The 18,086-nt window shown below is 43.9% G+C and overlaps 1 protein-coding gene across 1 annotated transcript; it reads left to right on the top strand.

Annotated features, from left to right (window-relative positions):
* Positions 1–10,176: 10,176 nt before the first annotated feature.
* LOC139419230 (galectin-9-like) lies at positions 10,177–17,612 on the top strand. The gene is made up of 6 exons (XM_071169201.1): positions 10,177–10,508; positions 16,463–16,551; positions 16,694–16,844; positions 16,877–16,900; positions 17,079–17,198; positions 17,391–17,612. The coding sequence occupies exons 1-6, from the start codon at positions 10,479–10,481 to the stop codon at positions 17,430–17,432; spliced, it is 456 nt and encodes a 151-aa protein (XP_071025302.1). The 5' UTR covers positions 10,177–10,478; the 3' UTR covers positions 17,433–17,612.
* The last annotated feature ends 474 nt before the right edge of the window (positions 17,613–18,086 follow it).

Here is an 18,086-nt window from a genome sequence, read left to right as displayed (position 1 = left end):
TCGGGCCGATTCTCTTCTCTGTATACATCAATGATGTTGCTCTTGCTGCTGTTGATTGACTGATCCACCTCTACGACACAATTCTGTATACTTCTGGCCCCTCTTTGGACACTGTTAACTAACCTCCAGACGAGCTTCAATGCCGTACAACTCTCCTTCCGTGGCCTCTAACTGCTCTTAAACGCAGGGAAAACTAAATGCATGCTATTCAACCGATCACTGCCCGCACCTGCTCGCCCGTCCAGCATCACTAATCTGGACGGCTCTGACTTAGAATACGTGGACAACTACAAATACTGTAAACTCTCCTTCCAGACTCAAATTAAGCATCTCCAATCCAAAATTAAATCTAGAATTGGCTTCCTATATCACAACAAAGCATCCTTCACTCATGCTGCCAAACATACCCTCGAAAAACTGACCATCCTAACGATCCTCGACTTCAGTGATGTCATCTATAAAATAGCCTCCAACACTCTACTCAACAAACTGGATGCAGTCTATCACAGTGCCATCCGTTTTGTCACCAAAGCCCCGATCACTACCCACCATTGCGACCTGTACGCTCTCGTTGGTTGGCCCTCGCTTCATACTCGTCGCCAAACCCACTGGCTACAGGTTATCTACAAGTCTCTGCTAGGTAAAGCCACACCTTATCTCAGCTCACTGGTCACCATAGCAGCACCCACTCAGTGTGACAAGAGATGAAAAGAATCTGCCCACTCCATCAAGCAATGGGGACAACACAGGGCATTCATGGGACCTCATGGAACCATGGACCGCACCTGCAGAAACTGGACAACAGGGGGAAGCAGAGGAGATACCTATCATAGACTTCTCCCAGCTGACGCTTGACATACCACCTACGCCACCTCCATTGGTAGAAACAACCAGCTGGTATGATTGAGTAGAATCAGCCAACAGCAACACGGAAGCAGCAATGTGAGAGTCAGTAGTGCATGACCTTGAATGGTAATAATAGGAAGCTTCCGTTTAACACACAGGCCTAAGGTTACGTAGGTCTACAGCACCAGTGGGAACTTCCCCTGTAAAAAGGTATATAAAGAGAACAGAGATCATAACACAGCATGATCCTCATTAACATATGAGACAGACTTCATATGGAGAATCATCACAGGTAAATTTACTATTGCACTATACTCTTTTTGTTAGACTATAACAATATTTGAGAACTGGATTATTTTGCCTAAGTACTTATTGGATCACTATCTGAATATACTTGGTGGAATTTAGTGACCTCGAGACTGAGTCTACGAAACAGTGGTCTAAACGCCTCTTGAATACAGACGAAGTGGCAGTCACTCAGTGAGACATCAGGTACAGATGTGATTGGCAATACAAGGAAACAGCAAAGTACCAGTTACAATATATTGAGTCCATACACAGAGTTGGAAGTGTATTAAGATATTGGAATTCGGAATCTAGCGTCATAGCTGTGAGAATACAAATTACAGGAAAGTGACCAAGGGGCTGAGCATTTAAGGTAATTTAACTATTTTTGCCATTTAGTCAATATTGTTAGAAGTGTTAACGCATTTAAAGTTTTGCAATATTATCTGGCATAGCTTAAAGCATTAAGGATTGATTGAGCATTATTGTTGTATTGAGAAACTGTATAACCATTGAATTGTGATGTGTATAAGACAAAAAACAGACTAAATAAAAGCTTGAAACTTTGACAACTAGGCCAGATTAACGATCTGGAGAGCAAACGCCTTTGGCACTCTCACTGAACAGAAAGTAACCCTGGCTATAGGTTAAAGTGATTGCACTAAAGAATATTTCATTGTGTGGACAATAATATATTTTTAAGAGTCAAAACAGCTGACGAGCATAATAACTAATAGGAGTTGTTATTAGGTATTGATATATAAGATGGGAAGATGGATGGAGCCAAATACAGGACCATTCTGAAAGAAAACCTGATGGAGTCTGCAAAAGACTGGGACGGAGATTTGTCTTCCAACAAGACAATGATCCAAAACATAAAGCAAAATCTACAATGGAATGGTTCAAAAATAAACATATCCAGGTGTTGGCCAAGTCAAAGTCCAGACCTGAATCCAATCGAGAATCTGTGGAAAGAACTGAAAACTGCTGTTCACAAATGCTCTCCATCCAACCTCACTGAGCTCGAGCTGTTTTGCAAGGAGGAATGGGAAAAAATGTCAGTCTCTCGATGTGCAAAACTGATAGAGACATACCCCAAGCGACTTACAGCTGTAATCGCAGCAAAAGGTGGCGCTACAAAGTATTAACTTAAGGGGGCTGAATAATTTTGCACGCCCAATTTTTCAGTTTTTGTTTTGTTAAAAAAGTTTGAAATATCCAATAAATGTCGTTCCACTTCATGATTGTGTCCCACTTGTTGTTGATTCTTCACAAAAAAAATACAGTTTTATATCTTTATGTTTGAAGCCTGAAATGTGGCAAAAGGTCGCAAAGTTCAAGGGGGCCGAATACTTTCGCAAGGCACTGTATCTTATCTGAGCGTCACCGTTTCAATTACTACGTTCCAAGTTAGACGACACTTGCAAAACTGGGTCAAGCCATCCACTCTTCAGTTTCCTCCTGAATTTGTATGCGTGGAATCACAACACTTTATGATATTGCGTGTTTTCTGGAAACTGAGTCGGATGCACTCACGCACAGATATAGACCATAGCTACAAATTATTCAAAGCAAACAGTTTGAATTACACTTACTCGATCTTCCATAATTATAACAAATCGTTTATTTCATTTTCATGCTTTATCAAAAAATACTTTGATATCACGGATAAAGTGAGGCAGCTAATGGGGTGATGTTAAGCAAGTTAAAGCAAGATGTTTTTAATTTTGGCTAACTTATAATTTTTTTTAAAAAACACTTATTTACATAAGTATTCAGACCATTTGCTATCACACTTGAAATTGAGCTCAGCTGCATCCTGTTTCCTGTTGATCATCCTTGAGATGTTTCTTCAACTTGATTGGAGTCCACCTGTGGTAAATTCAATTGATTGGACATGACTTGGAAAGGCACACACCTGTCTATATAAGGTCCCACAGTTGATATTGCATGTCAGAGCAAAACCAAGACATGAGGTCGAAGGAATTGTCCGTAGAGCTCCAAAACAGGATTGTGTCAAGGCACAGATCTGGGGTAGGGTACCAAAACATTTCTGCAATAGTGAAGGTCCCCAAGAACCCAGTGGCCTCCATTACTCTTAAATGGAAGAAGTTTGGAACTACCATGACTATTACTAGAGCTGGTTGCCCAGCCAAACGGATCAAACGGGGGAGAAGGGCCTTGGTCAGGGATGTGACCAAGAACCCGATGGTCTTTATTTAACCAGGCAAGTCAGTCCAGAACAATTTCTTATTTACAATGACGGCCTACCAAAAGGCCTCTTGCTGGGACGGAGGCTGGGATTTAAAAAATGTAAATATAACAAAACACAACATTGAGACCTAAAACAACATAGCAAGGCAGAAACACATGACAACACAGCATGGTGGCAACACATGGCAGCAAAACAAAACATGATACAAACATTATTGGGCACAGACAACAGCACAGCTTCTATCTCAAGGCCATCAGACTGTTAAACAGCCACCACTAACATTGAGTGGCTGCTGCCAACACACTGACTCAACTCCAGCCACTTTAATAATGGGAACTGATGTAAAATATCACTAGCCACTTTAAACAATGCTACCTAATATGTTTACATACCCTACATTATTCATCTCATATGTATATGTATATACTGTACTCTATATCATCTACTGCATCTTTATGTAATACATGTATCACTAGCCACTTTAACTATGCCACTTTGTTTACATGCTCATCTCATATGTATATACTGCACTCAATACCATCTACTGTATCTTGCCTATGCTGCTCTGTACCATCACTCATTCATATATCTTTATGTACATATTCTTTATCCTCTTACACTTGTGTCTATAAGGTAGTAGTTTTGGAATTGTTAGCTAGATTACTTGTTGGTTATTACTGCATTGTCGGAACTAGAAGCACAAGCATTTCGCTACACTCGCATTAACATCTGCTAACCATGTGTATGTGACAAATAAAATTTGATTTGATTGATTTGATTTGAAGGTAGAGACAACAATACATCACGCAATGCAGCCACAACTGTCAGTAAGGGTGCCCATGATTGAGTCTTTGAAGGAAGAGACTGAGATAAAACTGTCCAGTTTCAGTGTTTGTTGCAGCTCGTTCCGGTCGCTAGCTGCAGCAAACTGAAAAGACTAGCGACCCAGGGAGGTGTGTGCTTTGGGGACCATTAACAGAATGTTAGACAGGTGTTGTATGTGGAGGATGAGGGTTGCAGTAGATATCACAGGTAGGGGGAAGTGAGGCCTAAGAGGGTTTTTAAAAATAATCACCAGTTTTTCTTGCGATGGGTTAACAGAGATGACCAGTTTATAGAGGAGTGCAGTGATCCAGTGCCTTGCGAAAGTATACATCCCTCTTGGCGTTTTTCCCATTTTGTTGCATTTCAACCTGTAATTTAAATAGATTTTTATTTGGACTTCATGTAATAGATATACACAAAATAGTCCAAATTAGTGAAGTGAAATTTTAAAAAATGTAATAAAATTTAATAAATAAAAAACTGAAAAGTGGTGCGTGCATTTGTATTCACCCCCTTTGTTATGAAGCCCCTAAATAAGATCTGGTGCATCCAATTACCTTCAGAAGTCACAAAATTAGTTAAACAAAGTCCACCTGTGTGCAATCTAAGTGATCGTTTTTCAACAACTCCACAAATTTTGGGAAAATTCCAGAAAATTCCATCATGGCTTTGGAAGCTTCTGATAGGCTAACTGATGCCAAGCATCACGTCTGGAGGAAACCTGGCACCATCCCTACAGTGATGCATGGTGATGGCAGCATTAAACTGTGGGGATGTTTTTCAGCGACTGGGACTAGGAGACTAGTTAGGCATGGTCGATTAATTAGGGCCGATTTCAAGTTTTTATAACAAATCGTAATCAGCCTTTTTGGATGCTGATTACATTGCAATCCACGAGGACATTGCAATCCACGAGGAGACAGCCTGGCAGGCTGTGAACACCTGTTACGTGAGTGCAGCATCAAAAGGACGTTGTGGCTGCAAGGAGCCATGGTTAGTTGCTAGCTAGCATTAAACTTATCAAATAAAAACAATCAATCTTCACATAATCACTAGTTAGCTACACATGGTTGATGATATCACTAGCTTAAATAGCTTCTCCTGCGTTGCATATAATCAATTTGGTGCCTGTTAATTTATCATTGAATCACAGCCTACTTCAACTTTGCCTAACTTGTGATGATTTAACAAAAGCACATTTGCAAAAAAAGCACAGTCGTTGCACAAATGTGCCTTACCATAAACATCAATGCCTTTCTTAAAATCAGTACACATAAGTATATATTTTTAAACCTGCATATTTAGTTAAAAGAAATGCATGTCAGCAGGCAATATTAACTAGGGACATTTAGTCACTTCTCTTGCGTTCAGTGCAAGCAGTCAGGATACATACCGCAGTTTGGCCTCCTGGCTTGTTGCAAACTGTGAAGACCATTTCTTCCTAACAAAGACCATAATTAATTTTCCAGAATTTTACATAATTATGACATAACATTGAAGGCTGTGCAATGTAACATCAATATATAGACTTAGGGATGTGTCACACCCTGACCATAGTTTACTTTGTATATTTCTATGTTGTGGTTGGTCAGGGTGTGATCTGAGTGGGCATTCTATGTTACATGTCTAGTTTGTCTAGTTCTATGTTCGGCCTGATATGGTTCTCAATCAGAGGCAGGTGTTCGTCATTGTCTCTGATTGGGAACCATATTTAGGTAGCCTGGGTTTCACTGTGTGTTTGTGGGTGATTGTTCCTGTCTATGTGTTTTTCACCAGGTAGGCTGTTTAGGTTTTCGTTACGTTTGTTTATTAAAACATGGATCGCAATCGACACGCTGCATTTTGGTCCGACTCTCCTTCACATACAGAAAACCGTTACAGAATCACCCACCACCAACGGACCAAGCAGCGTGTCAACAGGCAGGAGCAGCGCGAGGAGAAGCGCAATAAGGATTTCTGGACATGGGAGGAAATCCTCAACGGGAGAGGACCCTGGGCTAAACCAGGGGAGTGTAGCCGCACTAAGGTGCAGCGGGAGAAGAAACAACAGGAACAGCCCAAGGAGGAGTACAGTATGGAGTATACTACTTGGGAGGAGATCGACAGGTGGGCGGCCGACCCAGGGAGAGTGCCGGAGCCCGCCTGGGATTCGCTGGAGCAGTGCGAGGAGGGTTACCGTAGAATGGAGGCGGTGAAAGCAGAGAGGCGCTGGTATGAGAAGGCAGCACGGCGACGCGGATGGAAGCCTGAGAGGCAGCCCCAAAAATTTCTTGGGGGGGGGCTAACAGGGAGTATGGCTACGCCAGGTAGGAGACCTGCGCAAACTCCCTGTGCTTACCGGGGGGCTAGAGAGACCGGACAGGCACCGTGTTATGCAGTGGTGCGCACGGTGTCTCCAGTGCGGGTGCATAGCCCGGTGCGGTATATTCCAGCTCCGCGTGTCGGCCGGGCTAGATTGAGCGTCGAGCCTAATGCCATAAAGCCGGCTCTACGCAGCTGGTCCCCAGTGCGTCTCCTTGGGCCGGCTTACATGGCACCAGCCTTGCGCTCGGTGTCTCCGGTTCGCCTGCATAGCCCAGTGAGGGCTATTCCACCTCGCCGCACTGGCAGGGCGACCGTGAGCATTCAACCAGGTAAGGTTGGGCAGGCTCGGTGCTCAAGAGCTCCAGTGCGCCTGCACGGTCCGGTTTTTCCAGTACCACCTCCACACCCCAGCCCTCCGGTAGCAGCTCCCCGCACCAGGCTTCCTGTGCGTGTCCTCGGCCCAGTACCACCAGTGCCAGCACCACGCATCAGGCCTACAGTGCGCCTCGCCTGTCCAGCGCTGCCAGAGCCTTCCTCCTCTTCAGCGCTGTCGGAGTCTCCCGCCTGTTTAGCGCTGTTAGAGCCTTCCTTCTCTACAGCGCTGCCGGAGTCTCCCTCCAGTTCAGAACTGCCAGTTTGCAAGGAGCTGCCAGTCAGCAAGGAGCTGCCAGTCAGCAAGGAGCTGCCAGTCAGCAAGGAGCTGCCAGTCAGCAAGGAGCTGCCAGTCTGCAAGGAGCTGCCAGTCTGCAAGGAGCTGCCAGTCTGCAAGGAGCTGCCAGTCTGCAAGGAGCTGCCAGTCTGCAAGGAGCTGCCAGTCTGCAAGGAGCTGCCAGTCTGCAAGGAGCTGCCAGTTTGCAAGGAGCTGCCAGTTTGCAAGGAGCTGCCAGTCTGCATTGAGCTGCCAGTCTGCATTGCGCTGCCAGTCTGCAAGGAGCTGCCAGTCTGCAGGGAGCTGCCAGTCTGCAAGGAGCCGCCAGAGCTGCCAGTCTGCAGGATGCCGCCAAAGCTGCCAGTTTGCAAGGAGCCGCCAGAGCTGCCAGTCTGCAAGGAGCCGCCAGAGCTGCCAGTCTGCAAGGAGCCGCCAGAGCTGCCAGTCTGCATGGAGCCGCCAGAGCCGCCAGTCAGCATGGAGCAGCTAGGGCCGCCAGTCAGCATGGAGCAGCCAGGGCCGCCAGTCAGCATGGAGCAGCCAGGGCCGCCAGTCAGCATGGAGCAGCCAGGGCCGCCAGTCAGCATGGAGCAGCCAGGGCCGCCAGTCAGCATGGAGCAGCCAGGGCCGCCAGTCAGCATGGAGCAGCCAGGGCCGCCAGTCAGCATGGAGCAGCCAGGGCCGCCAGTCAGCATGGAGCAGCCAGGGCCGCCAGTCAGCATGGAGCAGCCAGAGCAGCCAGTCAGCATGGAGCAGCCAGTCAGCATGGAGCAGCCAGGGCCGCCAGTCAGCATGGAGCAGCCAGGGCCGCCAGTCAGCATGGAGCAGCCAGGGCCGCCAGTCAGCATGGAGCAGCCAGGGCCGCCAGTCAGCATGGAGCAGCCAGGGCCGCCAGTCAGCATGGAGCAGCCAGAGCAGTCAGTCAGCATGGAGCAGTCAGTCAGCATGGAGCAGCCAGAGCTGCCAGTCAGCATGGAGCAGCCAGAGCTGCCAGTCAGCATGGAGCAGCCAGTCAGCATGGGGCAGCCAATCAGCATGGAGCAGCCAGAGCTGCCAGTCGACCAGACTCTTCCAGATCTGCCAGTCGACCAGACTCTTCCAGATCTGCCAGTCGACCAGACTCTTCCAGATCTGCCAGTCGACCAGACTCTTCCAGATCTGCCAGTCGACCAGACTCTTCCAGATCTGCCAGTCGACCAGACTCTTCCAGATCTGCCAGTCGACCAGACTCTTCCAGATCTGCCAGTCGACCAGACTCTTCCAGATCTGCCAGTCGACCAGACTCTTCCAGATCTGCCAGTCGACCAGACTCTTCCAGATCTGCCAGTCGACCAGACTCTTCCAGATCTGCCAGTCGACCAGACTCTTCCAGATTCTCCAGTCAGCCAGGATCTGCTAGATCCAACTATCTGCCTGGGCTTCCTCTCAGTGCTGAGCTTCCTCTCAGTGCTGAGCTACCCATCAGTCCCGAGCTACCTCTGTCCCGAGCTGTCCCTCTGTCCCGAGCGGTCATTAAGGAGGGTAACCTATCTAGGGACGCTAAGGAGGTGGACTAAAACGATTATGGAGTGGGGTTCACGTCCAGCACCAGAGCCGCCACCGTGGACAGATGCCCACCCAGACCCTCCCCTATAGGTTCAGGTTTTGCGGCCGGAGTCCGCACCTTGGGGGGGGGGGTATTGTCACACCCTGACCATAGTTTACTTTGTATATTTCTATGTTGTGGTTGGTCAGGGTGTGATCTGAGTGGGCATTCTATGTTACATGTCTAGTTTGTCTAGTTCTATGTTCGGCCTGATATGGTTCTCAATCAGAGGCAGGTGTTCGTCATTGTCTCTGATTGGGAACCATATTTAGGTAGCCTGGGTTTCACTGTGTGTTTGTGGGTGATTGTTCCTGTCTATGTGTTTTTCACCAGGTAGGCTGTTTAGGTTTTCGTTACGTTTGTTTATTAAAACATGGATCGCAATCGACACGCTGCATTTTGGTCCGACTCTCCTTCACATACAGAAAACCGTTACAGGATGCCACCCGTTCGATAGAATACATAACGGTTCCATATTTCACTGAAAGAATACGCGTTATGTTTTATAGATGATAGTTTCCAGATTTTCCCATATTAATGACCAAAGACTCGTATTTCTGTGTTTTTATTATATTATAATTAAGTCTATGATTTGATATTTGATAGAGCAGTCTGAGCGGTAGTAGGCAGCAGCAAGCTCGTAAGCATTCATTCAAACAACACTTTACTGCGTTTGGCAGCAGCTCTTAGCAATGCTTGAGGCACAGCGCTATTTATGACTTCAAGCCTATCAACTCCCGAGATTAGGCTGGCAATACTAAAGTGTCAATAAGAACATCCAATAGTCAAAAGGTATATGAAATACATACATGATTATAGAGAGAAATAGTTGATGAGTCAAAATTCCTATAATGGATTGAATCCCCGAGCTGACAAGGTAAAAATCTGTTGTTCTGCCGCTGAACAAGGCAGTTAGCCTACCAGGGAGCAGTGGGTTGTCATTGTAAATAAGAATTTGTTAAATAAAAGATCCTCTCTAATCTTTACAGGAATGTGGTTCTGAATATAAACAGCAACATCTCCACCACTGGCATTTCTGTATTTTCTGTAAATGTTATGACCTTGTATTGCTACCACTTTATCATCAAAGGTATTGTCTAAGTGTGTTTCAGAGATAGTCAGAATATGAATGTCGTCTGCTACTTGCAAGTTATTCATTTCATGAACCCTGCTACATATGTTAATGTAGGCTATTTTGAGCACTTTTCTGGGATGCTTGCTTGTTTTCATTGCTTTACTGGGAAGCTTAGCAGAAGTAGATATTCTCATGTTATTTATGTTAGTGTATGGTGAGCTGCACACAGTGGACTTCCTAATAGGGCACACCGCCTCAGTGCTAACAGCATAAATCTGGTTCATAGACACGTGATTGCGGCAAACTGGTTCATAGTCACGTGATTGCGGCATATAATAGCTGTAGCATCAGCAGAGGCATTCGGGAACTTAGAGGGACATAAATTGGGTTACTTACATTATGTCTACCACTGCCCCTTGTATAATGTACATTTGCTAAAGCATTATGATGACTCAGCGACACAGTGGTAGGGATTCATTGATCTGGGTTTGAGAGTGTATAGAGAGAGTGAAAAAAGAAAAAAGAAAAGTGGATGGCTTGACCGTGTTTCAATTAGTGTAAAACAATGATGATCGCATGAGTCATTTTGAGAGAAATGTATAAAAGTGCTAGAAGAGAACCACCGAACGTCTACGCGCTGCACTCTCTAGATTCACCATAAAGTCAAACCGACAGATCAGAGCCACACTGCAGCATGGATTATCAGCAACCCTTCTGCAATCCGGTAACATTTCTACTTTGACATTATTTACATGTACTTTTCAGGCCCCATTATGTGTGAGTTTTGGGAGTAATTTTGATACTTCTTTTTGGTGTAATGTTCCACAATATTTTTATATTCTGGACCCACAGATGTTCCTCTAGCCCAGCACGCTCTAGCACATCCGATGCAACTAAAATCAGGTGAAATGGGTTTGTTAGTGATGCATTTAGTGAACTAGAATAAAAATGGGTTCCTCAGGAACAGGACTGAAAAACATTGAATAGGTCTGTCTATATTTCCTGTCATTTTCATATCCACCTTTGACACCTAAAAACTTAAGTGATTAAAATAATCAATGAAAGAAGGTAAGAAGAAAGGAAACTATAACCTTTTAGGGTGGGTTGCACCAACATGGTTTTAATTCATCTAGGATTAGAGCTAATCTATGTTTTGTAAATCTAGGTTTATAATTAATCAGAGATGTCTCAGTAATGGCTCAGTAAATCTACAATTAACGGTTTTAAACTATGATTAGTGACGTGTTGCACCAATATATGAGTTTGTTCTTGAGTTGATACGAAGTAGCTAGCCTACTTGACAAATGAGGCCACACAATTACTGCTCCTTGATAAAATAATAACAATGTAACGTTTGAACTATTGCAACTCCATCGTGAAAGGATCTCATGGGTTGGCTGATTTTATTTTTTATTTTTACAGTACTAGACATATAACTAATTCGTTAGCTACTGTAGCTAGCTAGTTTATAAACAAAGCTAGCTAGCATTAAATACAATGTATTATTGTCATTACTTATTTTGGCATGTATCATTTGTCAGCTACACATCTGATCATGGCTTGTTAAAGTTGTTCACATTTCTCCGCTTATGAAAACCTCGTCGGAACTGATGGAGGAATTTAGTAATGTACTGGAGGATAAAAAGACAGACAACACGACTGTCAAAAATGAGGAAGACACCTGGGCCATTTTATGCCACAGATTTAATGGATCGACACGGATTAAGGAAAAAAGGAACCCAAATCAAATGAAGGTGTGCTGGAAAAACGCAAAGCGAAAGCAAAAGCAAAAAAAGGATGCAGCAGAGGCGAGTGCTATTTCAGACCGGAGGGGGCCTCCGTCCAAGAGAATTGATCCTCTCTCCCAGAAGATTTGAGAGATGATTCCCCAGCAGTTTGCCCCTCTCCTTTACCCTTATGATGACGACGGACAACTCGGCCCACCGATATTTAGTAAACATAAATAACTGGTAAATATCAATGACTATAATGCACGTTAAAACTAACTTACAATGTTAATTAACACAATCATCGCGGGATGAACGGTGTCGGCCACCAGTAACGTGTGGGTGCTTTATATGCGCTACAGTCAATTATGATTGCATGTATACTTATATTAAATATAACAGGAATATGTTAGTTCATGTAGAGACAAACTATTATGCTTATTTTTTTTTATCATAAAGTTAATTTCCGATCATCTCGATTTAGCAAACTAGCTGACTAGCTAACATTAGCCAGCTAGCTTTATGGGTGTTGTGACATGCGTATGAAATTGTAATTCTGGTTGTTTAATGGTTTAGGGACTCCTGAAACAACCAGCAAACCAGGCTGTCGTAATGTGAATCAGTGGATGTAAATAATCTAGCTAGCTAAAGCATTTACTGCAAATTGAATGTACCATTTTGGAAGCTTGCCTTGCTGATGTTTGCCATGCAATACAGAAAGATGAAGTAACGTAGTTATTATGTTCTTGCTTATTGTGCAGTGGAGGATACAAATACCTGTATTGTAACCTGTACATTTAATATATTCAATGATCATGTATTCTACCTTGGCAAATAAAGGTGCAGTTCAGGTATGAATGTCTTTGAGATTATTTCAGTCATATCCATACCAGGAGTATCAAATTCCAGTGTTTGAATGATGCTGTGTCTGCATTACAATTATACACTTCAGCAGTGTTACCAATCTTGGTCCTGGGACAGTGGTTACACATGGTTCCCTACGACTAGAAAAAGGATTTAACTACTTAAATGCTGATTTGTAATTCACATATATATTTAAACATAACATTACACTTCCTATGCATCATGTAAATACTCTAAAACCAGTTAATCACAATATCTAATGCCCTTCATTTGCATTGATCTGATAAACACAGGATAGGTGTATTTCAACCAGTAAAGAATGTGAAACTCTTTATTGAAAGAAGTTCATTATCCAAGTGTTATAAATACATACATTATAAATATAATTGTAATATTGTAAATTCAAGTTCAATCTGTATTTCAATGCACATCTGGAAGAAAGGAGGTGAGAGGTGTAAGAGACAGAAAGGGAAAGAGGTAAGAACGTAGGAGCAGGGAAGGGAGCATACAATTTATGAATCACAGTGCTCCCCAAATATTCTCTCAGTTCATCACAATTGCATAATTGCGTCTAGTCGGCCCGAAGTTTATCTTAAAAGCGGGTGAGGTGGCTGATGGGACTGGGGGGTGGCATCCTCTCTCATATCAAAACATATCTAAGGAAGAGAGACAGATGGAGAAAGAGCATGTTTAAGCCTTGTTTTTATTCTAACATTGTTAGAACCTCTGATCATGCTGTGCCCTCTATGTTTTATTTTTTATTTAACCAGGTAGGCTAGTTGAGAACACGTTCTCATTTACAACTGCGACCTGGCCAAGATAAAGCAAAGCAGTGCGACAAAAACAACAACACAGAGTTACACATGGAATAAACAAACATACAGTCAATAATACAATGGAAAAGTCTACATAAATTATGTGCAAATGAGGTAAGATAAGAGAGGTAAGGCAATAAATAGGCCATAGTGGTGAAGTAATTACAATATAGCAATGAAACACTGGAATGATAGATGTGCAGAAGATGAATGTGCAAGTAGAGATAATGAGGTGCAATGGAGCAAAATAAATAACAGTATGGGGATGAGGTAGTTGGGTGGGCTATTTACAGATGGGCTATGTACAGGTGCAGTGATCTGTGAGCTGCTCTGACAGCTGGTGCTTAAAGTTAGTGAGGGATATATGAGTCTCCAGCTTCAGTGATTTTTGCAGTTCGTTCCAGTCATTGGCAGCAGAGAACTGGAAGGAAAGGCGGCCAACGAGGAATTATCTTTGGGGGTGACCAGTGAAATATACCTGCTGGAGCGTGTGCTGCGGGTGGATGCTGCTATGGTGACCAGTGAGCTGAGATAAGGTGGGGCTTTACCTAGCAAAGACTTGTAGATGTCCTGGAGCCAGTGGGTTTGGCAACAAGTATGAAGCGAGGGACAGCCAACGAGAGCGTACAGGTCGCAGTGGTGGGTAGTATATGGGGCTTTGGTGACAAAACAGATGGCACTGTGATAGACTGCATCCAATTTGTTGAGTAGAGTGTTGGAGGCTATTTTGTAAATTGCATCGGCGAAGACAAGGATCAGTAGGATCGTCAGTTTTACGAGGGTATGTTTGGCAGCATGAGTGAAGGATGCTTTGTTGTGATATAGGAAGCCGATTCTAGATTTAATTGTGGATTGGAGTTGCTTAATGTGAGTCTGGAAGCAGAGGTTACAGTCTAACCAGACACCTAGGTTTTTGTTGTTGTCCACATATTCTAAGAACCGTAAAGAGTAGTGATGCAAGACGGGCGGGCAGGTGCGGGCAGCTATCATTTGAAAAGCATGCATTTAGTGTTACTTGCATTTAAGAGCAGTTGGAGGCCACGGAAGGAGAGTTGTATGGCATTGAAGCTCGTCTGGAGGTTAGTTAACACAGTGTCCAGAGAAGGGCCAGAAGTATACAGAATGGTGTCGTCTGCGTAGAGGTGGATCAGAGAATCACTATCAGCAAGTGAGATAATTGATGTATACAGAGAAGAGAGTCGGCCTGAGAATTGAACCATGTGGCACCCCCATAGAGACTGCCAGAGGTCCGGACAACAGGCCCTTCAATTTGTCACACTGAACTCTATCAGAGAAGTAGTTGGTGAACCAGGCGAGGCAGTCATTTGAGAAACCAAGGCTGTTGAGTGTAACGATAAGAATGTGGTGATTGACAGAGTCGAAAGCCTTGGCCAGGTCGATGAATACAGCTGCACAGTATTGTCTCTTATCGATGACTGTTATGATATCGTTTAGGACCTTGAGCATGGCTGAGGTGCACCCATGGCCAGCTCGGAAACCAGATTGTATAGCGTAGAAGGTCCGGTGGGATTCGAAATGGTCGGTGATCTGTTTGTTAACTTGGCTTTCAAAGCCCTTAGAAAGGCAGGAAAGGATAGATATAGGTCTGTAGCAGTTTGGGTCTAGAGTGTCTCCCCCTTTGAAGAGGGGGATAACCGCGGCAGCTTTCCAATCTATGGGTATCTCAGACGATACGAAAGAGAGGGTGAACAGGCTAGTCATAGGGGTTGCAACAATTTCGGCAGATAATTTTAGAAAGAGAGGGTCCAGATTGTCTAGCCTGGCTAATTTGTAGTGGTCCAGATTTTGCAGCTCTTTCACAACATCAGCTATCTGAATTTGGGTGAAGGAGCAATGGGGGATGCTTGGGCGAGTTGCTGTGGGAGGTGCAGGGCTGTTGACTGGGGTAGGGGTAATCAGGTGGAAAGCATGGGCAGCTGTTGAAAAATGCTTGTTTAAATTTTCAATTATCGTGGATTTAACGATGGTGACAGTGTTTCCTAGCCTCAGTGCAGTGGGCAACTGGAAGGAGGTGCTCTTATTCTCCATGGACTTTACAGTGTCCCAGAACTTTTTTGAGTTTGTGCTACAGGATGCAAATTTCTGTTTGAAAAAACTAGCCTTTGCTTTCCTAACTGCCTGTCTATATTGGTTCCTAACTTCCCTGAAAAGTTGCATATCAAGGGGGCTATTCGATGCTAATGCAGTACGCCACAGGATGTTTTTGTGCTGGTCAAGGGCAGTCAGGTCTGGAGTGAACCAAGGGCTATATCTGATATTGCACCTGTACATAGCCCATCTGTAAACAGCCCATTATCTACCTACCTCATTCCCATACTGTATTTATTTATTTATGTTGCTCCTTTGCACCCCAGTATCTCTACTTGCACATTCATCTTCTGCACATCTACCATTCCAGTGTTTAATTGCTATATTATAATTACTTCATCACCATGGCCTATTTATTGCCTTAACTCCCTTATCTTACCTCATTTGCACTCACTGTATATAGACTTTTTGTTTTCTTTGTTCTACCGTATTATTGACTATGTTTTGTTTATTCCATGTGTAACTCTGTGTTGTTGTATTGTGTCGAATTGCTTGTTCTCAACTGGCCTACCTGGTTAAATAAAGGTGAAATAAAATAAAACATAAATATAGGCGAGGCTGTGGCTCATTAAGCCAGGGAGTGCTTGGGGATAAAGGAGGAAGCAGCCCGCACAAAGGGGCAGACAATGGAGAGAGACATGTGTGATATGTCGAGTGGGAGAAGTGAGAACAGTGGCTGTGAGATTACCTGTTGTGACCCAGACTGTTGGATTACCCCCTTTTGTGTACCAAACCGGATTGGCTGAGGGTCCGATTTTAAGGATTACCCCTGAAGAATGGAACGGACAACGAGAACAGGTTCTGGACTGAAGTAATTGATGAATTCCCCTTCTTCACCCGTGTACAAAAATCCCTAATAAACTCCCAATTTGTGTTCTAGTTGTGCTACTGGTGCATGTTTTGTTATTGAACATTGTGACGTGGAAACCCCACACCCTTGATCCTGCTACACAAGTTTATGAGTTAATCTATGTTGGTGCAACCCACCTTAGATTGTTATAGGTTACAGAATGCTTGATGTATCCATTGTGAACATTTCAAGTTTTCAACTAAGTCTATTGCAAAGTCCCTAACCTAATCAGGCAGACTACCTAGCTACTAGCTGGTGAAAGAAATGAGACACCCAGCCTGGTCAAGTGTTGTTTCTTTGCTTCATGTCCTAGAGCGTGCCATTCACTGGCTGTATCCAGGGAGGTCTGCATGAGGGGAAGACCATCACTGTGACAGGGAGAGTCCTGCCAAATGCCAAGAGGTAGTAGCTAGTAGTGCATACATCTCTTTTTCACTAGGACAGCCATGTCTTTTTTAGCTCAGTCTTGTCACTCACTATCAGCACAGAAGGGATCTTGTTAAACCTAATCACTTTAAAATATGGCCCCATTTCTTCTCTCTAGGTTTCATGTGAATTTGCAATGTGGCTCAAAAGAAAAACCTGACGTAGCCCTCCACTTCAACCCCCGATATGATGAATCCAAACACCATGTGGCCTGCAACACCATGCTGAGCTCTAAGTGGGCCCAGAGGAGCGTAAATATTATATACCCATGACCCAGGAGGAAAGATTTACCCTCCTGTTCCTGGTCAACCGAGATACATATTCGGTCAGTAGACTTTTATCACTTATACTTAAGCTACACATTTTTGTTTTACTGTTGACTTATTGATTTGTATCAATATTCTAAAGCAAAAAAGATTCAAACTAAAAAAAAATTCAAACCATTATTTTTTTCATCATGTGCCATTGATTTCTTGTCTCTCCTAAATCCGGTCTTATCCCAGGTGATTGTGAATGGTGCCCACTTCATGGAGTACCTGCACCGGATGTCAATCACCCAAGTGGACACCATCTTCGTGTCTGGGGATGTGGAGATCGAATCCATTGCCTTCTCCAACTCTGCAGTGAGTATCTGACAGGTCCTCCGTTTGGGAGAGTACTGTACATCTGCACTATTCTAGAGAAACTATTATGCATATTTTCTTATCATAAAGTTCATTTCTGAAAATCTCGAATAAGCTAGCTAACATTAGTCAGCTAGCTTTATGTGTGTTGTGACATGCGTATGAAATTGTAATTCTGGTTTAATGTCTTAGGGACTCCTGAAACAACCAGCAAACCAGGCTGTCGTAATGTGAATCAGTGGGTGTAAAGAATCTAGCTAGTGTGGGATCCTGTATTTTACATTATAGCTATTAGCATATATATGATTAAATATTATCTGATGTTGGTTGTGTGAGGTGTCTGCATTTGTGCACTGGAGCAGCATCATTATGAGATTAAACAACTGCTTTGCTACTTGCCTGTTTGTGTGTGACAAGAACTGAGTAACATGGTGTGACCTGCATGTTGCAAAACTTAGATAACAGCCCAGCAGATGCTTTGTCCTTGTGTTTGTATGTAACAATATTGAGCACATGGTGTGACTTGCTGTATCTTACAAAGTTGGTTATCACGAGGTTTAACTGAGATGGAAAAATACTGAACAACACAATAGCAGGAACTGAGCAACTGTTATAACTAGGGGGTGATACCAGAACAGTAGGAATCTATACATCGACGGAGGGAGGACTCCAAGAAGCGCCAAGAGGCGGGGACCCACCTGAGCGCCTGCGATAGGCTAGGCAACTTTAAACCACGCCCAGCCTCTACTGTGATAGTTCCAACCCGTCTGTTGGCCTATGTCTATCACAGTATAAGAACAACTGTTTACGTACATCCTGTCAGTTCTCTGTTCTGCCCTACGTGGTATTACAGTGAGCCCGTATATACGAAAGTTGCATTTGCCATTT

This window comes from Oncorhynchus clarkii, chromosome 10 (genome assembly GCF_045791955.1).
Source record: "Oncorhynchus clarkii lewisi isolate Uvic-CL-2024 chromosome 10, UVic_Ocla_1.0, whole genome shotgun sequence".
Lineage (NCBI taxonomy): Eukaryota > Metazoa > Chordata > Actinopteri > Salmoniformes > Salmonidae > Oncorhynchus > Oncorhynchus clarkii.
This window is presented reverse-complemented; position numbering and strand designations above follow the sequence as displayed.

Excerpts from the sequence above, each read along its gene's own strand:
- LOC139419230 (XM_071169201.1), top strand. The coding sequence starts at position 10,479 with ATGGATTATCAGCAACCCTTCTGCAATCCG. Across the intron at positions 16,552-16,693 it reads GTCCTGCCAAATGCCAAGAG|GTTTCATGTGAATTTGCAAT; the intron begins GTAGTAGCTAGT and ends TCTTCTCTCTAG. Across the intron at positions 16,845-16,876 it reads GCGTAAATATTATATACCCA|CTGGTCAACCGAGATACATA; the intron begins TGACCCAGGAGG and ends ACCCTCCTGTTC.